The sequence below is a fragment of the Takifugu rubripes genome, chromosome 15 (assembly GCF_901000725.2).
Source record: "Takifugu rubripes chromosome 15, fTakRub1.2, whole genome shotgun sequence".
Classification (NCBI taxonomy): Eukaryota; Metazoa; Chordata; class Actinopteri; order Tetraodontiformes; family Tetraodontidae; genus Takifugu; species Takifugu rubripes.
The window spans coordinates 14,088,604-14,112,899 of record NC_042299.1 but is presented as its reverse complement, the minus strand read 5'-3'; the positions used below and the strand labels follow the sequence as shown (position 1 = coordinate 14,112,899).

The window sequence follows — 24,296 nt, the reverse complement described above, 5'->3', positions numbered from 1 at the left end:
TGGGGATGTTTCCTGGAGTTTATCTTCCTCTGGCTGAAAAGCTCAGAGGGTAAATAATGAACTGCTGAGCTGAAAATTACTCAGTAATGGCTACATGAGTTTCATTGGGTTCCTCCCCCGGCCTCCCACCCTCCTGCTCTAACTCTCTGACCTCCCTCCTCCCTAACTCTTACCCCCCTTGGTGGTTTCCCATGGGCCTCCAATTGATTCAATTAAGTGAACACACACTAACCATATGCTTTGAGGTGGTTTTTTTCCCCTCGACCATTCGCGCGACTGCCCGGCTGCTTCATTACGCAAACGCACCGTTGCCAAATATAGCCATTTCCCCGATAACGCCTCCATCACCTTTTGGGTTTGGAATCATCCACCGGGTAAAAACCATCGGCGCTTTCAAACCGAGAGCTGGCAGAGGAGGGAGCGTCGGCGAGCGCAGCGGCGTAAACGAGGGGAGGGAAAGAGGGGAGGATCAGAAAGGCGAAAGTGGTGAAAAGGAGGGAGGAGTAGCGAGTCGCCATCAGAAGATGTTCCTGGCCGCGTTTGCGCTTTGTTTTCGCTACAATGATGTCTCTCCCTCGTTGGCCCCCGCGACGGAGCGTTCGCCGCAGAGAGAAATGAGGCAAACGTAACATCGCAAAAGCGCTGCGCATTCTCCGCTTTTGTACTTGTGGGACTCCTCCTGAAAGAGCAACAGACACAAAATGGAGAACAAAAGGGCGGCGGCGCGGATGGAGGCACCATCACAGACATCCTCGGCACTTTGAACAACTTGTCAGCACAGACACTAAAGCGGCCGCTCTCTGTCACATTTGTGTACAAACCCCCATGAAAGGGCCGGCTGACCTTCCCATATCCCTTTATCTGGGTTCAAATGGCAAGAGGCATCCATTGTGTCCACCAGAGTTCATTAAATTCATTGGTTTGACCTGTTATTCCTAGGCCAAAAGTTGGACGATTCGGAAAAATGTGAGTCTACCATAAGAAATCGCCTGCTGACCTCCTCAGGGTGACAAACCCCCTTTGAAGAGCATTTCAAGGCTTTTTTTTATCAATGGGGTCAAAGGGGAAGTTTGAGACATATCTATGGCAGAACCAATGGATTCCCATCAAAAGGGAATTTAAAATCATCCTAGGATCCTCTCAACCTCAGCGCAGTTTCTCTCACAATGTCCAGGAGTCCTTCAAGGGGAACGTGAGAGAACAATTGCAGCGTACGTACGAGAGGAAATGACAGGAGAGAGCAGTGGACGATCAGCAAACTTGAACATCTTCGTTCCCATAACACCGTCACATTTAGATGTAAATGGCCTCATTAGAAAGGCTCGGACGGCCAGGTTTGCATTTATTTCTCATTTATTCTTGTCAAGAAAGGGCCAGACTAACGACGGGAGCTTTTCTGTTCAAACGAGAATGGGGGGGGTTGTATTCACAGCACAGAAATGTTTGTGTCTCTTTAATTGTGGTAATTAATACAGAGAATTCAATATTCTTGGCATGTGAACATCGTTGCCCCCTCACAAAGAGGCAACAACACAGACGTTTATTCCTGCAGGCTTGAGAGAACTGTCAAATAAGCACACACACACACACACACACACACACACACACACACACACACACACACACACACGCAAGCAGAAATTAACCTGAATTTAGTGAAAACCTTGACATATAGTCAGGCTGTTATTAAGTGCACGTTAGCATATTCAGGTTGGACCCTTTGTTGGTTGTTAATTACACTTATATTGTTTATTTTACTATTGTAGCCTAATTGTTTAAACTGATTTATCAGCACAATTTTGAGTTTTATTATAGTGTTTTTTGCTTAGATTTTTTTTTTAAATCTAATCACAGAATTGTCTGTAATTTTAGTATATTTCAACAATTTAACACTTGTCCCCAGAAATGTTCGTTTCATTGATTGATTTAAGTGAGACAGACACGCGTAGATTCTACATCATAATATTTCCACATATTTCTGATATAGAAATGCAATTTCCCGACATATCTGATATCCATCGTAGCAGAACTGACGGGTTGGTGGACGAGCACGCACACAGATTCAGCTTTAAACTAAAACTTTATTTATGAACAATTATTTATTTATTTTACACTGAACAAGATAAAATCAACTCACTCACTCACTCACTCACTCACTCACTCACTCACTCACTCACTCACTCACTCACTCACGATGGCTCACTGGGTTTTTATCTGAACACCAGAGAGTTTGGAACCAGAGGAGCTCAGGGTTTATAATATAAAAGCAGGCCAGACAAATAAGAAGGCCAAAGACCTTTGAGCCACTTAAAACCTACTAAACGAACCTTAAAATCGCTCCTGGAGCCCACGGGGAGCCAGTGCAGTGATATTAGAGCCAGCGTGATGTGCTCTTGTCTCCTGGAGTAGCTGCAGAGTGGAAATGCTCTTTTTGGGAAGAAATCAGGCTGACTGGAACTAAAAGCAGGCTTCAGCACGACCCCGGTTACCTGAGAAAGGAACTCAAGTTATGTTCCTAAGATGATAAAAAATTCTAATATGAAGAATGAAATAAAACCCTTGATGGGTTCAAATCTCTTAATTTTGGTGAATGTTTCTCTGTTTTGGGTTCAGGTTCTTCGAGAAGTTTTTACCCTTTTGAGAGGTTATCTTAAATGCTGTTTTTATTTGTTTGTTCAAAAAACCATTCAACCGACTAAAAGCCAGATTTCCAGAATGTTGCTTGAATGAGGTCATTTGGATGCAGGTTGATTATGGACTGGACCTCATGAGCTGATGATTGGGAGACTCGTGTCTGCAGAGAGGAATTCCCAACATTCGGCGATTCATCCCCAAACTTCCTGACTTTTAAAAGGATTTTAAAAGGAAGGAAGATGGTGATGAAGACGGTCCCTTTTTAGGTAGTTGGGACTGCTGAACCCCGGGGACTAGATTCCTGATGACGGTCCGGGCAGATGAGCGCTGCAGGTGCTGGTTACATGTGTTCTAACAAGCAGGTGTGTTATTTTAAAGCTCCACTATTTTGACCAAAACTGAGGCTGAAATATGAACTGAACAAATCGAGTCTCATCACGTGATTAAAGCTGTTGCCTTTGGTGTTGAGTTCCTCAGACAGCCTGAACTCGAGGGGTCAGTCTGTCCCCCTGATTCTGGTCCCGTCTCACGCATGGCTCCTCTCTCCTCCCGTTTACAGCAGGGACACGTGCACGTCTCTGCGTGTGTGGAGTTGGTGGCTTGTGGGAGTCTGTTTTCTGCCCTCGGTGGTGTCGCATATTCAGCTGCAGCTGCACCCAGAACAGCTCTTGACCCGGACTCAACCGGGGTGATGAAGACCGAGGCACAACATTCAGGAACTAGATCACTAGATCAGCTCTGTCTCATTAGAGTCCTCCTAATCTCTCCAGATTTTTAGATTTAAGGGAAATGTTTATTTGCTATATTTTAAATGTGGATCTCTGTAGTTCTGCTTTTCAAATGCACGTTTAGTGCTTGTAAAATGGAAAACAGAGCAGTAATTAGAGTGGGAATTATCACAGGACTCTAGTGGGATGGCTGATCAACAGGATCTGATTGTGACATGTACAAATATGAAGCCTTTACTTCTTAATTAAAGTTACACTTCTATGGCTCCGTATTCAATGTGATGCACAATTAGCTTAAAAATAATATTAGCAAAATTTGTGTATATTTTTTTAAAGGTAAAACAGCTGAGTATAACTCAAAAAAAGACTTTGGCATCTGTCTTTAGGATCTGCAGGGTTTTAGATCCAACAGTCAGAATATAAAATGACATTTCAGATATTTCTCAGAGCTCCAACACTCCTCTGTTCTCTTATCATATTTATCAGTCTGGACTAATCCAAGTTAATAACTGTATTATACAGTGTAATTAAAATAATAAATCACAAGTAATGTTGATCATTTTAACTATTTGGAATAACAGATGATGAACTATAATAATAAAAGATTATAGATGGCTTTTTGATAAGTGAACTCAATGTGCATTTTAACGGATTTTCTCACTTAATTACTATCGTGAATCTTAAACATTTTCAGTATCTCCAGTATTGTTCAATCAAAATGCATTATTTCCAAAAACAATTACAATTTTACACAGCAATTAAATCTGAATTTCACTTTTTATACTTTATTAAACATCTGAAGCATGTTTCTCTTTCTAAATGATTAACTAAAAATTACATTTGCTCTGTTTAAAATCCAATGACGATAAGAAAGCTTTAACGGATTCTGAGAATTATCCTTGTTTTATATCATCAACACTTTGATAATCAGACATTCTGTGCATCTTGAAAGCATTCAGATTCCAGTGGTTCCCTCCTGTCGCCGTTCACCTGTAGAACATTATATCTGTCACATCAGGGCCCCTCAACTCGCTGCCTCTCTTTGTGGCTCTCCCTCCTCTCTTAAGGATTCATTAGTCCCTATAGACTCCTGCAGCCTAAACATATTGCACCATTCAGCTGGTACTTATGTGTCATCTGTTATCTATTGGACTGGTGTTTGTGGTGAGCGTATGAATGATAATCAGGCCTTTGTGCGTCCATAGAGGTGCAGCAGGATCCACAGGCTGTGATGTTGCCTCAGGGGGAGATTAGGAGGGGTAGCCGGGCCCTCTGTGTCACCTCGACAGTCACAGCGCCCATCCGCGGCTGGGCCAAACCCCATTGGGACCTTAAATCCTGTTACACTGTCAGCTAAAACCATCATTTGTATTAGAGATGTGTGGGTGTTTAAGTGTGTGTACATATTAAGTGAGGGGGGATAGTGTCTTAAACTATGAATTATTCATACCAAAAAAGAAAAGGAGATATTGACTACATCTCCATAAACAGACTGCTCTCTTTATGTCATCAGGCACGAGATCTTTGGGTATAATTGCATAAAAGCCCCTGCAAATGTGCTCCTCCAACGGCACAGCAGGCACTGGTCAGTGGTATCATCGGGGATGAACTTGAGTGATGGCAATTGTTCCAACTTAATATCTTATAAATAATTTACTATTTCAGGGGCATTCGCTTTCCCCCGTATCAAACACGAACGTTAAGCAGCTTTACCAACCCACAGCTGTATGCTAGTTACCGACCACATGAACCAGATGATGCGACTGCTCTCTGAGGGAAAACAAAGGTATGATGATACACGAAATTAATCCTAAGTGCCTATGAAGGCATATTTTTTTAGTTGGGACTTGTCGGGGGAAAATGTAATAGAGCTGTGGTGATGTGAGTGGGCTATTTCCCTCCATTATTTATCTCAGTAACAAGTGATTATGGAGAACGGGCTTCTTTGCACTTCTGGCCCGCGCCTCCAGAGGGAGGTCAAAACTATTTGTCAGTCTCCAGTTGGGATTGCAAATTAGGATGAGCCTCCCTGCGTGACGACCCATGCAACCTCTATTCCTATCCACGGGGTGACTGCTGCACATAATTCGAAAATTAGGGCCTTTGATAACATCTTTATGTTGAGCAATACATCAACCTGCCCCCGCCACTGCAGCCGATACCTGCAGATGCAAAAAAATAAAAAGAGGTTTAAAACGATCTTGCAAAATGCTGCGTTTAGGGACAGCAGTGGGAAGATTTCACACTTTTTTTGTCCAGTTTAAAGCACAGTTCTTTTCATGGCGCTCATCATTTTAACTTGCAATTTAAAAACATGCCATCATCTTGTTACCTCGTTAGATTTGTGGCGTGGTTTCCAAGAGCGCAACGAGGGTGGCAGACCCGTTAATGGATATGAAAGTATGCGGGGAAAAAGGGCTGATATTATAGCTGCCGTGTGTGCCTAAAGGGTGTAATTACTCCTCATTTGTATCTACTTTGATGGCGCGGTCTAATTGCAGGTCCTGTATTTATGGAAGGTTAGTGGTGTGAAACTATAAGCGGGTCCGTTTTACATGGTGAAAACACCACGCAGCCCAAATATACGTGTTTATTTCCATGGGTAAAGACCTAATTCTCATGCTGTTTGTATTATTAGAAAAACGTAAAGCGGCTGCAGAACAAGGAGCGACATGAATTAAAAACATGCGTAAATCTAAACTCCTAATTATATTGATTACGTACCTGGATGATATTAATATGTTTACATGCATTTTAAAGTAGCCTTAAGCCTAAAAAGAAAAAGTTTGGTGGAAGAATGATATCCCCCCTGATTTGCTTAGATCTCGAAGGTTCCGTCTCTTTGATGTTCTTGTCCGCAGAACCTTAAAGTGAAAGAAAATGTTTTCCTATTACTTAATTCAATCAGAGCGCGAGACGGGCGGGGGGCTTCACGCGCCGCGCATTGGGCTCCTCCATGACAGAGTCCCCTTTGTTGAGTCTATCCGCCGCTGTCACACACTTTAATTCGACTCTCTTTCTCTCTCATTGAAACCCCTCCACAATGACATTCAATAAGGGCCGCAGAGTGAAAACCTGGTTATTTTTACATATTCTTTCCCCCCGACTCGGCAGGGGCCCGAGCAAAGGAATTAATCAGTGCTCTTTAACAGCGCTGCCTTCGGGCAATGACTTGTCCCTTTTTTGTGCCCAGAAATGACACATTAACCTTAAAATGGATATGCATAAACTTTACATTCAGCTGTTGCGTTTCTGTTTTTCGCGCTCCAGCGAAGGAGGTGCACGAGGGCAAAAGACCCGTCAGGCTGCACGTAAAGCAAAACAAGCGTCATTGTTTTAAGAGAGCACTAACTGCATGCATGCAGCATGTTACGTCTGTACGGGGGGATCTTTCCCAGTAATGCATGCATCGACAGTTATGAATATTTGCAAGAGTGTTTGATGTTTCTCCTTTGCACCCTGCCAACACCACTATTTTCAATCGTAGGCCGCCTGGGACTATAAAACAGGACTCTCGGGGCTTTCCGTAAACATGACAGAAACTTTTTTTCCCCTCAAATTTAAGCTGTGCCCTATGATAAAATGAGAATGATGATAAAAGAGAGAATGGGCAGTGCCGCCTCTTGCGGCGTGGGTGGGGCTGACAAGAATAGACTACATTATGCAGTTCATTTAGTTAACAAGTGAAATAATGGGGAAGCGTGCAGTGGGAATGCCGAGAGAAAGGCACAAAACCCTATTGAGAGCTTTTGGCCGCTTACAGCGTAACCGTCACATGGCCGAACCGAGTCCAACGCGGCTATTTAAGGAGCCCCTGTGCGCCTTCAGCACCACTTCGCTGTCCACCGTCCCAGAGAGCGCACGCTTCCGCCACGACGCACGGCTTTGAACCGACAGCGAACTGAGCAGCAAACCTGCAAACATGCCGAGGTCTTTTCTCGTGGATTCCTTGATTTTAAGGGAGACCAGCGACAAAGGGAATGAGAACAACCCACCTTTATTCCCATACGCGGTGCATTCATCGCACCATCCGCACGGGATGCCAACCTCCTGCCACTCCAGGAAAGCCGGGCTGCTGTGCTTCTGTCCCCTGTGCATGACCGCCTCCCAGCTTCATCCGTCACCACCGACGCTGCCGCTTCTGAAGGCGTCCTTTCCTCCTTTCACGACACAGTATTGCCACTCTGCGCTCTCCCGGCAACACACTTCATCCAACGGCGTCAGTCTCAGCCACGCACCGGGGATATACCAAGCTGCGTACTCGGTCCCTGACCCGCGACAGTTCCACTGCATCTCCATCGGTGAGTAGAAGCCCCTTTTGGCGCGTTTCAGCGTGCGTAAAATCCCGTTTTTTTCATTTTTATCATGTAAAATGTACTTAGTAAGCTAATTTTTTTTTGTTCCCCTTTACAGAAAACAGCAACAGCAAACTTCAGAGCAGCAAACGCATGCGCACAGCCTTCACTAGCACGCAACTTTTGGAGCTAGAGCGCGAGTTCACTTCCAACATGTACCTCTCCAGACTGAGGCGCATCGAGATCGCCACGTACCTGAACTTGTCAGAGAAGCAGGTGAAAATCTGGTTTCAGAACCGCCGAGTGAAGCACAAAAAGGAGGGAAAAGGCAGCGGACAGAGAACTGGATCACATAACTGCAAATGCTCGTCCCTGTCCACCGTGAGGTGCTCGGAGGAAGAGGAGGATGACAGTCCCGTATCCCCCTCATCTTCCGAAAAGGAGGACGTGGACCTGTCCGTCTCTCCCTGAACAGCACTCTCTCCTAATCATACCTATTTGGTCCTTATGTTTTCAGTAGAGCCAAAAACAGACGGATACACTTGTGTTCAGTCTTCTGTAAATAGAAAGAGAATATTTAAATTGGGGACTTGCCCTGAATTATTGTATAGCTGTATAAATGTTGTACGTTTTGTAATGTAGTTTTTTTCTGAAAACGGCCCCTTTGTCGTCGCCAATCTAAGTATGATGGGCATATTTCTAAATACAATCCCCAAATGGCAGAAAAGCAATAGCAGCTTTGTTTATTAGTATTTTGGGGAAGTGCGTATTTTGTATACATGGTAAATTCATTCTGTGCGAATGGAAGTGCGACTTGAAACGTGGTAATCTGGAGAGGAATTCCCTCAGTAGTGAAATCAGTCTGAAATTATATCTTCAGTGTCATTGAAAATATATTTATTTATTTAAAAATGTTGATACTTAAATAAAAAATATTTCTGACTCGAGCAAACTCGTGTGGATTACATGCTTTGACCTTTTTACGCACCACAAAATGCGCACGCGGTTAGCGGGTAATATTCCATTCTGGAGCAAATGCAGGTGCAATGATGGCATTGTGAGATAATAGGAAATAATTTGGGCGGACAAAACGTCAGTAGACGGGGCATTTTCATATGGAATCTCTTTCTGGTTGCGCGTAATGTACGTAGCAAGCGTTAAAGTTTCGTTAGCATCTAAAATTACAAATAGTCTAAGCATTTGCCTCCATAAATCAGACGTGAATAAGGTTTCTAAGTTTGTGCCAAAGAGCTAAAATGATATTGGGGGGTCACTCATACAACGTTCAGCCTGTACGCAGACTATAGGCAGACCAAGCGTCCGTGCGTAACCGAGCTGGTTGTGCCACATGAGTTCATCCTCGAGGAGTAAATAAAAGGCTCCATAATCTTTATCAGGGGCGCTAAGTATATTGTCAGGGGGCTTCTTTATGTGCTTTCCCAGGGGGACCCTCGATCCCGGTATCACTCTCCGCGTGGCCAGCACAGTTCTTTTCAAGTTCCATCCCAACTCAAATGATCCGTCTCGTGTGACCGCGGTAATAATCACCGAGGGTGTAAAATTGTGCATCAAGGCTCTGCATATCTTAAGATATCGATCTAACATGAAAATAAATGAGGTAAGGCCAGTTAAGTGTTCACGACCCATATTGTTCTTATTGTTAGCGCGCCATTGTGGTCAAGTTTATTGTGAGTTTTATGAGCTCCAGGTGCTTCGCAACCTCTGCAACTCAAACAATGCTATATTTTTGAATGAATGGCAATTGCTTATTACCATATAGTGTTAATTTTACGGCAAATGTGTCTATACAATTAAACAATATCTCAAATCAAAATGATAAGGAAAATTCGCAAGAAATAAATATTTAGTGGAAGAACACTCGCGTATTAGTATGGACAAATTAACAGTGCATTACAGTTTAATAAAATGGAGTTAAAATACATATAATTTAATGAGTAAAATGCCACTAAAACTGAAAAAAAAAGAAGTCTACCGTCGAGTTCAAGGTTTGGAGCCGTATTTTACGCACCGCTACAGCTGCCCTCCTGCTGGCTCCTGCTGGATCAAATTATATTCATTAGGTTGAATAGGCTTTAAATTATATGTCCCCAATGCAAACATATTTCCAGTTTTAAAGAATGGATAGAAACTGTTCTTAAATTGCGTGCTGCACACTATCTGCCCCAGTGTGCCGTTTTGGAGTTGGACTTTCACTCGTAAACTTTCCTTTAATGGTTCACTTATCCATCTTAACAAAACTCTAATATTTGCATTTGTTAAGATATGGGATTAGACTATTTTGTTAATTGCACCAAAGAGCCCCATTTTGCTCACAAACGTCCTCTGCAAAGCGCCCTTTATCCATTCAATAGCCCGGGGGTATGCGCCCTGGGGGAGCTTATACGCTCGGTGCTCCAAATGCTCAATTTATTTATTCTTAATTTTGTGCCGATCAATTCATTGAAGCAAAAAAGACTACGGTGTCTTTTTAAAAAGAAGAAAAGGGAATTGTGGACGTAACCTTGACGGAGCTGATGGGAGGGCTCCCCTGACGCTGGAGAGCCGCTTGAGTCAACAGGCACCCATCTAGCAGACTCGCCCTTGTCTTTATTCTAGCTAATTTTTTATTTACGGCTTTTCTTTGACATGTCTCTTATCTATCAGATTAAAAGAACAGCTTGTAACAAATCAGTCTGCACGATTTACAACAGCATTAAAAGGGGACAAAGGGAGCAGGCAGTCAGTACCTGAGAGTCTGGTAGACGGCGCGGCGCTGCAGCTGATTCGATGGTTTGAAAATACGCACGAAACAAAATACTTGAATCCTGAAAAAGAGCCTTTGTACGTTTCTTTAGAAATCAAGCAATTCTGCATGACAAAGGACAATTAATAAGCCGTCTTTTCACGACCAGCAGCTGGTTTCCCCGTCAAGGAAAGTTGGAAAAAATTCAGACTGAATGCGCGCAAAAGCCCTTTGCGCGCAGACAGCAACCCAAGGTGACCCATTTGGCACAGTTAAAATAACCAAGCCGAGGTAAAAGCGAGGGAACTGTCAAAAACATTTAAGCTGAAATATCTTGAAATTGCAAATCCCTTTATGTGGAGGGACGCTGCCGATGTGGGTTAGTGGTACAAAGGAGGTGGTTAAGTTGGAGAGGCTTTGGAAACGGACACGTGGCTTCTCAATGAGGGCTCTTTTGGTCCCGCGTGGCTTACTGTGGCACTGCACATTCAACTACTTTAAACTTCTCAAGCTTGGTAAATGCACGATGTAAACCCAACATGTTAACCTTTTAACTTCAGCCCAGCATTTTAGAAACTTTTTAACACTTTAAATGATTCGCAACGTGTTTGTTTTGTTGCTTTTAAGCACACATATCTGCTGCTCCAAGCTCCCATCCTCTCTCCCTAAACGCAGTGTAGTGAGTTATTGTTGAAAGAGGGCACACTTGACAGGAGTATATATATTCTTAACATGCATTTAATGCTTTAGTGCTCTTTATCGTCATATTTTATTACTTTGTAGTGTGAATGCGTTTTTTTTTAATGTTTTTGGAAGCAACTGGTTCTCGCCCATGAACTGAGAACTGGGAGAAAACATAAAGCAATATTTAATTTCCACATCTGAACATAATTAAGTTACTTGGATAGACTAATCGTGTTTGTGAAAGGAAAAAACAAACAAGCAAACAAACATTTATTCACACGTTCTTGCTATTTATCGCTTGTCGATCTTTATAGCTGAAGCAGCTTTATTTACCCACCTGCTGTGTCCACAGGCAGGGACTTTGACACCTTGTTTCTTCTTTTTTGTAAACAGTTGTTTTAAATAGTTTTTGCAAACTGAAACCACAAGATATTTGATTCGAACGTACTGGGTTGGAAGCATTATGTTGAGGCTGCTGTGGAATTCGCCGTTTCTTTGAACGGTGTCTGTTTTCCGCGGCAACATTTGAACCCATTCAGCTGTATATAATCTGTTTAACAGCTAATCAGTAATGTAACATGAAGGACTGGCACGCAGCTTCTCTTCTCCTCCGTTCCCCCCTCGCTAATTGAATATTCAACGCGCGCACTGAGCTCCGCTTGCCTTTTTCAGTGTGCTCGGAATGCGCCTTTTAAATTCTCTACCCATACACAAGCAGTGTCAAAGGTCGGAAAATAATGAACTGTGCAGACATGGAAGTGACCTCTGCAAGATACAAAGACGATGCAAAATGAATTCCCTTAAGCGGACTATAATTCAAATATGTAGAGACTAAAATAAGGACAGCCAACTTAGTCTGCCGCCAGTAACTGTCACCTTTAGCCTGCAATGAAAGTGCAATTATGAAAATCACTGAGATTTACACATTTCTGATTATTTCATCCTGGAAATTGTAATAGTCTAATCAACGTTTTAATAATAGAAATGGAAATTAAAGGAGCGTTGTCGAAGCGTATTGTTATATCAAACAACTTTTGTAGGGTTTGGTCGAAAAAGATTGCTGTTGATTTTCGACAACATGTCAAGTATTTTGGAACCGTCACGTCGCTGAAAGGAAACTTTCTGTGGTTGGCTCGCGACCACGGTCAGTGTTGGGTGGGTGCGCCCCCTTCTGGTAACACGTGGAATGACTCGATAAACAACCAAATCTGCAAAACTTTGATCAAAAAACATACAAACAAAAATGCAGTGACAGCTTTATAGCTGTGACATTGTCACTTCATAGCCGTTCTTATTAAATAAGATTTTTAAAAAAGCTTCTGTGTTAGGTCTTATACATGCAGAATCACATGACCTGCAAAGGACCCCCCATTCTATAGGGCCCCTGGAAGGCTCATTTATTCGGTAGCTGCCATTATATTAGTCTTTTCACAGTGTTCTTTATGAATGAATGAATGCAAGACTGTGAGGAAATTAGAAGTGAGCCATTTCTTTATGTACAAGTCAGCCAAAGACTAGTTGCTTAAATTAATAAGCCTGACAGGTACAGGCCAGCATCTTTGAATAGACAGACCTAACTTGAGAACATTGACACATTTAATAGCCAAAAAATACTGAATGTAATACATTAAAAACTAGATTTATCATGTAAAAAAAAAAAAGTCATGTAAAGTTTGATTCTTCACTCAGGCTTTAATTCAGACCACAACCTTTGATGCATAATTTCACTGCTTAAAGTAAAGCTTCAAACCGGTGTGTATCTGATGGCTTCCAACACATTTTTATTCACAAAACTTTTTCCTTTGTAACAAACATCAGACAATTTGGACAAAAAGTTCACAGAATATATTGTTTTGCACTATGAACAGAGACGTTCCAACCGATCACTGTCACCATCAGCCAGTTTACACCACAAACAAAGGAACATCTATAGCTTTTTTTTCTTCATTAAAGCACTGTAACCACTCACTCAACCCACCCAAACTACAGTATTAAAACATTGGGACACAACCCAATATCATCTGCATCATTTAAAAAAATACACTGGAAATTACTTTAACATCCACATTTTACATATTCGTATAAACCCTGAATACTACAACTGCATCATATATTTCTAAATTTAAAAATAAAACACAAAACATGGACATATATCATTATAGGTTGTATCAAAGCCACATGAAATACAGTCTGTGTGCACACTCTCCATCTCCAGTATACTTTTAATTAACACTGATAGTCTTTACTCCTGCAGTAATACGTCTTATTATTGACAGGCGTAAATTCAGTTCCTCCTGTGGGTAAATACTTTTCAGTAAGCTTGGGATATAGTTAAAACAGGAAATAAAATTTAAATATTTGTTTTAAAAAATCCACACCATCAGCTTATCGCAGCTGCAGTCTATTTTATAAGCATCATCATAAATAAAAGCATCTATACAATAAAAGTTATGGTTGTAAACTGTTAAACAGTTTGTTAGTCCTCAACATTAATATTTTATTTTTCTGCTTTCCTGTGGCAAAGCTCTTAGTATTTGCTCATAAATAAAGTTCAGACATAATGCGATTTCCTATCAAATCCAGTTAAGACTCCCAGAGAGCTGGAGGAGAGGGGATGCAGCGTTTGATGTTCTGACATTATTTCTGTCCACACGGTATTTGGACAAGTGCGTGAATCCCAGGAAGAACAGCAGGTCAAAGGTCGTGAAGGTTAAATCCTGTGCTGGGTGACATCCTGTCCCCAGACTAATACTAAAAAATGGAACCTTCAAAACAAACGGAGAGCCAAAGACATAACGTCACAGGACATAATGAAAGCTGAATTTACATGAGCCAGATTCTCTCTGGCTTGAGTACAAAAATAAAAGTCTTACGTCACTGAGAAATGCAAACACAACACTATTGATCTCAAAGCAGGACTGACAGCTGTGTCTTGTGTTCTTTATCCAGGTTTTAGGAACATACACCCGTGAAAGAGCGACTCGCTCGGCACTCGTAGGCAGATGAGCGATGGAGGAAATAAAGAGGCGCTGCAGCCGCATCGAATGGCTGCATTGATTTCAAATGGCTCAAAGGTCCTCTGTTGAGATACTTGGTGGATTTCTCCCTCTTTTTCAAGCAGCAGGCGGAGAGTCGCAGGCTGGACCTCAGCTCACTCGATCTGTCTCTGGCTTCTGCTGTCGAATATCATCGACCTCCTCTGGGGCTGGTAGAAGCAGCTGGTGGAAGTCTCCAGCCTCTGCCCACTTTTCGGAATAGTCATTTTGTTCTGGAGCGCGATCCCCTCGGCCATCCTGTAATTGTCTGCTGCCTCTTTGACGCCCCCTGCCGGTGGATCATTCAGGCTCTTGAGCTTCCCGTCGTCTCCTGACGGTGGGTAGTCCATGATGGGGAACGGTGGACTGAGAAGAATGAGACTTTGAGGCCTCTGCCTGTTCCTGAAGGACGGTCTCTGTAAAATGTTCCCTCTGTTGGGTCGGGGACCATCCACGAACACGTCCAGGCTGGGAGCGTGCCTCCTTGTTATGACCGGCAGCTCTGGTGTGGACGTGGTCCTCGCAGACTCCGCACATTTTTCCACATTTGCTTGTTTTTGGTGTTTGGGTGGAGGTTCTTTATTCTCCAGTTCCTCCTGCAAATCTGACATCACAGCAGGAGGCCCGGCGTTGCTTTTCTCCGCGCTCATTTTAAGGCAATCCTTGTCTTGCTGCCTCACGACGTCCACGTCATTGTCTTGTCTGGAGTGAGGTATCTGGCTGTATTGTACCCTCGGAGGGACGACGGGCACGGCTTTAGCCTGGCACGTTTTTATCATGAAGGCGGTCCGCACCGATGACACGCTGACGGGGGCTGAGTTTCGACGCAGTGGCGCCTGTCGGTCGCTCAGAAACAGCTCCAGGTCCGAAGGCAGCCCGTTGTTGGCGCCTCCAGGCGAAGACGGCGACCCTCGCTGGCAGGATGACGGTTCAGACAAATTCCGGTTTTGCTGATTAGAAATGTCTCTGATGCACCGATGTCCCGAGTCTAGATTAAGCGAATAAGGCCTGTGCCTGGCAAGAAACTGCTCCTCTCTTCTCTCCGGAGCAGCCGCCTCATAAGACATCTGCCTGTAAAGCCTCTGAGATGAAAGTGTGTTCTTCTGTTTCGGTGCGCTGCATTTGCCTGGATGAGCTTGTGCGAGGTTCACGCTGCCCCGGGAAGGCGCATATGTCCAATTAGTCTTCGGATTGCTGTTGCTGGTCGGTGAAATGCTTCCAGAGAGGTCTTCAGTGCTTTTGAGGAGGGGTTGTCGGTTATTTTCACCAGCAGGAGATGGCGTCTTTGTTTCCTCTCTCAGAGTCCCCACCTGTGATCCGAATGGCGACAGCTGGTTGAACAGCTCCTCCACATCAGGCGAGTGTAGAGGACTGGTCACCCACTGTTTGGTGGAGCTAAGGTCCTCCCACGGCTCCAGCAGGTCCAGCTCCTCGGGGTTTCCTCCTGGTCCTTCCTCGTTGTCGAGGTGCGGCGGCTCCAAGGTGTTATGTTTCTCCTCCAGACACAGTGAAAGCCTCTGGAGGGCTTCCATCCTGGGAACGACATCGTTCTTTGATCCGTCGCAGCTGTTTCTTCCCGTCGGGGGAACTTTTTGTTTCTCTGAGTTTTTGCTTTTGTCATTTGCTGCCGAGGAGACCAAAACGGTCGGTTTATCTTCTATCACCAAATGAGTCATGGCTTTATCAGAGATATTTTCCACTAAAGGAAGCTGGGCATTGGGAGCTGGCTCATCCCTCTTTCTGGAGGTGGATTTGTCTGCTCCACCAGAAGTATCAGCAGGATGAGAGATTTCTCTGTCTTTGTGAAGGCTAATGGAGGCGTTTGAATCTGGGGGCTGATGGGTCACAGAGTCCGACCGTGTGAAGGCTACACGGTCGCTCAGGGAGGGGTTTGACGACGTCTCCTGAAACAACAAAGACAGAGAGGGAGAGCTGCGGCTTAGTTTTGACTTCACGTCCGCTGTCCTTGACTTCACAACTTCACAGGAGCTCTTGGGGCCAAAAAGAGGTTTAAAGGTCTCGTCCAGCTGCTCCATCTCAGGTTCTGTTATCTTGAGTTCCTGGTGGAGGTCAGACCACGACTCCTTTCCTGTAGATTTATTTTCCTGAGAACATTCAAATGTTATAAAAAAAGAGACAGTATTAAACATTCAGCTCTAACAGAAATGTAAATGTGACTGTCGAATGACAACTAACATGAGTTTCCAGGCGCTCCACTGAGGGTTTCTTCAGTTCTTTTCCAGAAGAGGGTGCTGCCTCCTCACTTTCGTTTGTAAGGGTCAGCGGGTCACCAGTGGAAATATCGGCCTTTTCTTGACCTCCAGAAACATCTTTGCCATTGTCTAAATTAAGAGAAGCCATTTTTTTCATTAGCACAAAGCAGATTTGTGTTATTCAGTAGTTTAATTGAGCTCTAGGAAACCCCGCTCACCCTCTGGCGGGACTGCTGAAGTCACTTCTGTGTTTTTCTTCTCTGTTCCTTCCTTCTTCTTAGTTTCCAGTTGGGGGAAAGAGTTGCCCTTTCCACTGCTGCTGCCGCCCTGATCTGCGCTCTCTTTGCAGGGCTTCAGAGTGGCTGCTTTGTCCTTGATGTGCCCCCTGCACGGCGTGCTGTTGGAGCTGATAACAGCCGACACGCGCAGTGGAACGGACACGGCAAAAGGCTCAGATATGTTGACAGCTCTACGCTGGTGCCTCGGTGAGGATTCCAGCGGGAAGAAGCTCCCGGGGAACGAGGGCCGAGAGGAGCTGTTGTACAACATCCTCCTGTTTTTTGGAGAGGTGGGTTTATAGCTACTGAGGTCTTCACCTTTGTACACCTTCAGCTGCTCTGGCAGTGTTTTTGGAGGGGTCACGGAGGCACCCTGCGTCCCCTTCTGAGTCATGCTGGGGCTCCAGCCACCTGATGCTCCAACGGTATTATTCCCTTTAAACTCCCAGGTTTGGTCCAATTCGGTAAGATCGTAAAGTGAGTCTGATCCCAGAGTTCTGGATTTGACATCTGGAGCAAAAAGGCCACCAGCCGGACTGTTGCCTCCTGTCCTGTCATCATCTAGGCCAAAATAGTTGACGATATTATTAATGTAAGTCCGTCCTATGAGGTCTTAATAAAAAAACAAATTAAATCAACTTTATTTATAAAGCAACAAGCAATAGTGGCAAGGAGAAACTCCCCTTTAGCAGGAGGAAATGTTGACCAGGCCCATCCAGGGACCCTACTGCTGATAACAATCAAACTGGACAGTAATAACAAATGTATATACTGTATTCATGCATGTATGTTTTAACCACACCTGTTGGTAAAGAACACAAGGACTCCATGCTCCTGGAAGGACGAAGAGCTGCCTTTTCTGCAGTAAAAGTAAAATGAATCATCAGTCTTGACATGTATTTTAGATATGTGTAGTTCTTTGAACAGGAAGTCCCGCCCACTTGCTGAGTGGAGCCACTTTTCCTGACAGGTGCACTTTACCTTTTATCCCAGACGCTCTAATGAACACGCTGCCATTACGGTTCAGTTTTCCCTTTGAGTCCACTGAGCGTCCCAGGTTGAAGATGGACCTCCATTTCTTTGATTTTCCAGACAACTTCCTCCTGATATATATATAAAAAAAAGCCTAAACATCCCAATTGTGCACCACAGCAGCTCGCAAATGGGTTTGATCACCGTGTTCCTACTTGCTGTCGATGTCGATGACCGTGTGGTAGAGCGTGGCGGTGCTGGTGTCCGGCAGACTGTTCTCTCGCTGACGCTCTCTGTGCACGGGATGGTTGGGGCTCAAGGAGCGGGCCTGGGCCTCCTCCAGGCTCATCAGCTTCATCGGTCCACACTGACCACTTATGGGAAGCGTGGCGTACTTCTCTGCACACATCAGACCTGCAGGAGGACAAGGTGTGTTTTTCATTTAAATGATGGATCATCACATTCTTTAAGTCTTCTTTTTTTTTACCTTCTTTGGGTTTTATCAGTGCAGAATCACTGCTGAAGATCTGCTCTGTGTGATTTAGAATAAATTCTACCACGGACTGCTGAATCCGCACTGCCTGGAAGGCCATGTCTCCGTTATCCGCCGACACCTCGATGTCCTTACATCTGAACAAAACGTCAACGGCGAGAACAACTGTAAATGTTAAAGGGCTTCACGAAAGGCAGCGTGGAGATCCACTTACCTTAGCAGGTTCGGAGCCCAGACCAGCGCCAAGTTCCGCGCGTGCATGTTTGTTTGGGTGCTTAATGTGGCGAGGTGGGCCAAGTGCCTGGTGAGGTACTCCAGAGTCCTGAGCACAGTCAAGAAAAGTGGTTGTCATTTGGGATGGATTTATGTGATAATTTATGAAACGGGACCGTTAGTGTCACGCGAGTGAAAGGCAGCAGAAAAGTCGTAGAGAACACGTGATGGCGTTGAGTTCAGGGCGCTTCGGAAGTTCACCTGAAGTGAGGGGTCGGCAGCTCTTTGACGACCTTCCGGATGTATAGAAGCCTCTCATGCTCTCCCTGGACTCTGACCACTTCCTGTGAGCATAAATCAGATATCCAAGCAACATACACATAAATGCATTTTAAAGAGCAACTCAGGTCTGAACGCAAACTATAGTTTTAAATAAAGCTTTAATTTGGCTTTAATTTGGAGTGATTGTTTTCTGCAGCATTGCAGAGTTGAATTTTTTGTGAAGACAGCTGATAGTTTGCAGGGTAAATCTATAATTGTCAGGCCTTCTAACAGAGTTGTGTTCACCCTTTGGTCTGTGATCAAGCAGCCGCTCAGCTCAGATAACGAGGCTGTAAACATGCTTTACTCATTCCTGTATTTAAATGACCTTTAATGGACTTTTTAAAGAAGTTTAATCAGCGATTCCCCGAACTGTCAGCATATGAACATGGCCCGATCAGGTACTTCTCTCTCCCACAGAACTCAGAGCTACAGCTGCTGAATGTTTGCTTTTCTGCTCGTTTCTAAAGTCGCTTTCATAGCCAGCAAATGTCGCCTCAGCTTCTCTCTTCTATCCAATGGACACATTTTGAGACGACCTTTCACCACAGTGGCTGCCCAGTAACGTTTAAAGGACTTATCCCTCATAACCCTTTCTAACATATTATTCTGCCATGCGATAGATTGAAGGTCATCATCTGTGATTAGAAAGCAGGGAAGGTGTTTTTACTTGCAGACACACGGAGGGGAAAACTCACTCTCTCTGAAGTAAGAGCTCGGCCTGGCAGCCATGTCAGTGTGATCTGAATGATACTCACAGTGAATTTGCTGTACAGCTCATATGTGAGCAGAGGATTGGGAAGCTCCCTGAAGTACAGCTTACATAAGGAGCCCACACAGTGGATGTCCTGGAGGTACACTTCCTTTCTAAGGTCAGGGAACGCCTCGGAGTTGAATTCCTGCCTAAATGCACACATGGACACACACATGCATTTGAACCTGCTAAACAAAACTAATAAATCCTCCCACAAACACACACACATGCTATATCGTGTGTCCAGGTGTGTAATAAGTTACTGTCGGCTGTGCTGCATGTGTACCTGAGACGCTGAATATTGGAGGTGACCCCTGACAGTCTGTAGATCCCGTCCACAACCCCATGTTCCTCTATGAATTCTGCACACGCCTTCAGAACCTGAGGAACTGGCGAAGGAGTCGGGTTATTCAGATAGAAACTCACTGAAGCTCTCAGCTCCTGCACACTTGGACGCTCCTGCATGCACCCTGCAACTGAATGTTACCTTTAGCCTTTCCAGCACAAGAACAAAATGTAAATGTAATAGGTTTTTTTTGTTTTTTATGGCATTTTAATGCACATTTACTGTATGATATAGGGTTCGCTCCAGCAGTCCTCTGGGGTGCTGATTGTAGGTGGACTTTTACAGGAAGTTAAAAATGGTTTGTTTGTTTCAGAGGAAGGTTGACACACCCAGTGCTTGTAGCTGGTATTACTTACGACATTTCCTCTAATAGAAAACAGCTTTTGAACTGTTACCCATAACCTTCAGTGCCACAATCTCCAGCACATCACGTCTCACACACGACCGTGGTGCAGTGAATTTAGAGCTGGGTCACATGCTCTGATCCATGTCTGTCCACAAATTCCCTCCCAGTAACACAGACAATAATAACATTGATCTTTTTTTTTTTTACCAGACAACTAAGGCATTTAAAACCTAGCAAGGTGTCCATTTAGGTGAGAGTGACGCTCTCTCATCATCCACAAGTTTACAGATGAATCACGTCCCGGGAGTCCCAGCTGACACCAATAAAGTCTCCTCTATTGAGCACAATTTGACTCTTCGGTGACATTCCTGTGGTCCAGTGATGGACGATGAACTCTGGCACCTTCAGCTGTTCTCCTCTATCATACACACACCATTGAGGGGGGACTATATAATAAAACCGATAAAACTATGTAAAACTACTACTGCTACACATACACACACACACACACACACAAGTGATGTTAAATCAGTGCATGATGTGCATCGAGGAATGTCCACATGTGCAAGTCATTTGTGTCTGCAATAACATTTTTCATTCCTTTAAACCGGTGAAATAGGTGTTGCTTCACAGTGCTGGAGGAGCAAGACCTGCAAGTCTTTGTTCCTCATGTGTTGCTTTGTGGGAGAGTTTTTTTTTTAACAGTGCCATTAAAGAAATAAAATCTATTAGTTAGTTGTTTACTTTCTTTATATGCCTAAAAGCAACACCATCTGCAAAGCATCACATGAGATTCAAGAACTTTAAAGACAGATTGGGCACACACCAAAAACACAATATGTCTGTTGGACATCTGTGATGGAGGGGAAAGACCCAGACCTCCTCCCTGACTTCCTGCCCTGAATGCTCCATATTAAGCGTCCAGTCAATAGGTCTTCCTTAAAGATATCCTCAGCACAGCTATTCATATGTCTCTGCACATGGGAAGGGTTCGGTTCTTTTTTTATAAACTTGATGGTGATTTAAAATAAAAATGCGAATTTTAAAACCACATGAAGTTGCCAAGTGACAAAAGGAGAGAAAAATGATCAAGTAATCAAATGAGATGATACAGAACTATCACATGCTGCCTCAAAATCCTCTCTAATCCGCGCGCGGTAGCACCTTCCAGCCTTTTGTCGGACATTAAACCAATCAAAGAATCTACGATGATTATAAAGAAAAAGCAAAGAGCCACACCCAGAATCACAAATGACCACTAAACCGAATGAGAATTAATGACTTCACTAAATCTAAAAAACACATGTAATACCAGGATTCAAGCTTGGAACAAACCCAGATGTGTTACATCATGGCATCTGTATGCCTTTCTAGTTGGAATTTTCGTCACATAAGCCACATTTTCTGAAATGAGAAGTAATTTCGAGAAGTGGAATGAGAAGTTGGAATGGGTTAACTAAGAGGGTTTTGTTAAAAAATGTTAATAGTTGAATAGTGTCTTAGAGGGGAAATGGAGCAAAGTTAAACTTTTACCATCTTGTCCTGAACTCTCCAGATGTTCTATCAGGTCACAGCCGAACGCATTGTCACTTCCTTTTTTTTTGGACTTCTGCTTAGTCCCTTTATTCTTCATGTGGCTCCAGTTAGTAATCCAGATTATAACGGCAAACGGCTCCTTGGAGGCACCAGGATTGATCCATATGAGCCCGGAGAAAGATTGAGTGTAGGCTGGGAAAAAATAAATAAAACAAAATAAAAAATAAAAAGCAGGGTCATAGAAATCCCAACAGTCAGCTCCCAAAAGTCTGCATCCGCTCACATTCTGACCGAGCACACTGGAGGAGGCTGAGAGCAGAAGTGACGTCACATTTTCAACTTAAAGTCCTTGAAAATGTCATTTCTTCAGTGGGCGGCAAAGGAGAGGACGTGGCTCGGCCGCTGCCTCGCCGGGACGTGCCAGTCGGCTACTTTATCTCTGAAGGATTTGCAGGAGCAGCATTAGAATCGGATGGTTTCCTGTTGTTTTTTGTGTTTTTTTTTACCCCCAGCCAGACTCCCTGCTTCTTTTTATCTCCTCCTCTTTTCCTTCATTCCACAGTCCCCCCTTCTGACTAGATCCTCCATTCCAGAGTCACCAACATGCTTCTAAAGAAGGCCACCTCTGCATTATTAGAGCTCTACATGTGTACAACATCCACACTGAGATATGAACTTGTGTCAGCAGGACGATTCTTTTCCTTTTTTTTAAATCTTCAGACTGGACAGAGGGGGAGGGAGGTGATCTGAGGGGAGGAGAACAGCTGACTTCTGTTTCTGTCCTGGTTTAGCAGTTCTGGAATTACTGACCTCTTTCAGCCTTTTTTTTTTTTCATTTGCCCAAACCCGGAGCTGACGGGAATGCTGCTCTGCGCCTTCCTGAATGCTCCCAATGTATACGATTTCCTGTGCAGAGCCCGAGCTGGAAAACAAAAACAGACGGGTTCTGAAGGAACAGGGAAGTGGGAGGTGACTGAAGTGAGGGCCTGAAGGGCACAGATGGGAAATGGGGGGAGAATGCATGTTGGGGGGAATGTGGTGAGATGGAAGACACACATGGTTCTTGTTACTATGGCTGCTATATGTTTCATGTTTGACTCTCCTGCAGCAACTTTATGGGGCAACCATGATCGATACAAAGTTTAATATGTCACAGCAGAATTAAAAGCAACTTTGCTTGAGGACCAAGAGTTTTCCCAAATTAACAGTGATTTACTCCACTAAGGTTGTTTTTCCAACGCCGCGCTAGCGTCAGACTGCATGCCTACATAATCCGAGGAATGACACCATAGATCCTGACATAAACCTGTGACAAAACATGGACTGTGGTAACGCCTGCATTTCAACCGTATAACTAAGTTAAGGGGCAGTGACAACTAGTTTAGAAGACAACAGCTGCACTTTGTCCCATTGTGAGATGAAAATTGTAAATTAAAATAGCGTGCCTCCTTTTTTTAACGGTCCGCATGATTTGAGTCATTGCAGAAAACCCAATAATATAATAATTAAATAACTTTGGCATTTATTCAACTTTCAAAAAAAATTACACTGATGGATTTTCTTTTGTATTTCCCCATAAAATGTACTTGAAAACATTCTCATAATTTTGGTACCGCAAAAATGCACACGTTAAAAAATGAAATATGATCAAATCATTTGCTTTAATCAATTTGCAGATGAAATGCAAATCTAAAAGCTGTTCAGCCAGTCTTTAATGTGCACTACTACTGTTTTAGATGTCGTCCGCCACTAGAGGGCGTCTGAATCTATAAAACCACTGAATAGTCCACTGTGCGATTGCTGCAGCTTATAAACATGTTATAAACTGCAGTTGTCTGAGCCTGATAGTCCGTTTCTTCCATGTTTTGCTTGAATAGTCATGTTGTCAAGCTTCATACTTCTCTGATGGTTAATTAGACTTGCGTGCATGGCAGTGGCTGCACTTATAGCTGTTCATTTAACGTCTCAAAGAGAACTGTTCTCATCATTTAACACATGAAACCCTTCTAAAGTATAGCTTATTATGCTAGTTTATGAGGATTTAAAAGCCCTTTGTGAGCGTCACATGTGAGTAACATAACAAGGTCTGGCCTCCATAAGACAAAAGCTTCCTTTCTGCACCAGAGGAAGAGGAGATGACATCATATCGTCCACACAAAGCTTCAGACATCCCGCTCTTTCTTTGCACTGGGTGCACATGAAAAAATAGCTCCATGGTAAGAATGTTTCATTGTATGTCAGTAATAGAGGCTTATTGTTGTTGCTACTCTTAGTTCATGTTCCCAAAGGAACACACAACTCAAGTCAATCATGTGTAGCAGCGTTTGGCCTTTGATAAAAGGGAAATCATGATCATTTATATTTCATATAATTTAGAAACTTATTTTGTGTAAAGTTTGAAATGTTGAAATGTAGAAACATACTGTATTGCCTTCTACCGTAACGTAAATAACTATTTACACAAAACAACATGTTGAGGTTTTATTTAAGGCCACTTTCTCGCGTTTGGAATACTAAATTCTCTGAATGTGCTGTAGTGGCCCCTTGTGGCCACATGTGTGAACTACAGTTTTGATTAAAAAAACTTTAAACCTCTCTATATATACATATATCTCTCTATATACATTCTTTATACACACACACACACACACACATATATATATATATATATAAAGAATGTAGCTGCTGACAAGGTGTGACAAGTT

At 43.5% G+C, this 24,296-nt stretch overlaps 2 protein-coding genes across 4 annotated transcripts; one reads left to right on the top strand and one right to left on the bottom strand.

The window, feature by feature from the left end:
• The first annotated feature begins 7,076 nt into the window (after positions 1-7,076).
• On the top strand, positions 7,077-8,608 carry gsx1 (GS homeobox 1). Its single transcript, XM_003971154.2, has 2 exons — positions 7,077-7,663; positions 7,776-8,608. Exons 1-2 carry the CDS (start codon positions 7,285-7,287, stop codon positions 8,126-8,128), a joined length of 732 nt encoding a protein of 243 aa, XP_003971203.1. The 5' UTR covers positions 7,077-7,284; the 3' UTR covers positions 8,129-8,608.
• A 4,148-nt stretch (positions 8,609-12,756) lies between these two features.
• On the bottom strand, positions 12,757-22,526 carry arhgap31 (Rho GTPase activating protein 31). Of its 3 annotated transcripts, XM_011611585.2 has the most exons (13): positions 21,589-22,525; positions 19,650-19,752; positions 19,433-19,512; positions 19,308-19,352; positions 18,550-18,632; positions 18,290-18,397; positions 18,070-18,212; positions 17,798-17,996; positions 17,592-17,713; positions 17,413-17,469; positions 16,551-17,171; positions 16,316-16,461; positions 12,757-16,224 (listed from the first exon to the last, which is right to left on the bottom strand). In XM_011611585.2, exons 2-13 carry the CDS (start codon positions 19,708-19,710, stop codon positions 14,236-14,238), a joined length of 3,654 nt encoding a protein of 1,217 aa, XP_011609887.2. In that variant the 5' UTR covers positions 19,711-19,752; positions 21,589-22,525; the 3' UTR covers positions 12,757-14,235. The 3 variants fall into 3 exon arrangements, with proteins under 3 accessions (XP_011609887.2, XP_029704249.1, XP_011609886.2); XM_029848389.1 differs by having other exon boundaries at positions 19,308-19,512; positions 21,589-22,526; XM_011611584.2 differs by lacking the exon at positions 19,308-19,352 and having other exon boundaries at positions 19,368-19,512; positions 21,589-22,524.
• Between the last annotated feature and the right edge of the window lie 1,770 nt (positions 22,527-24,296).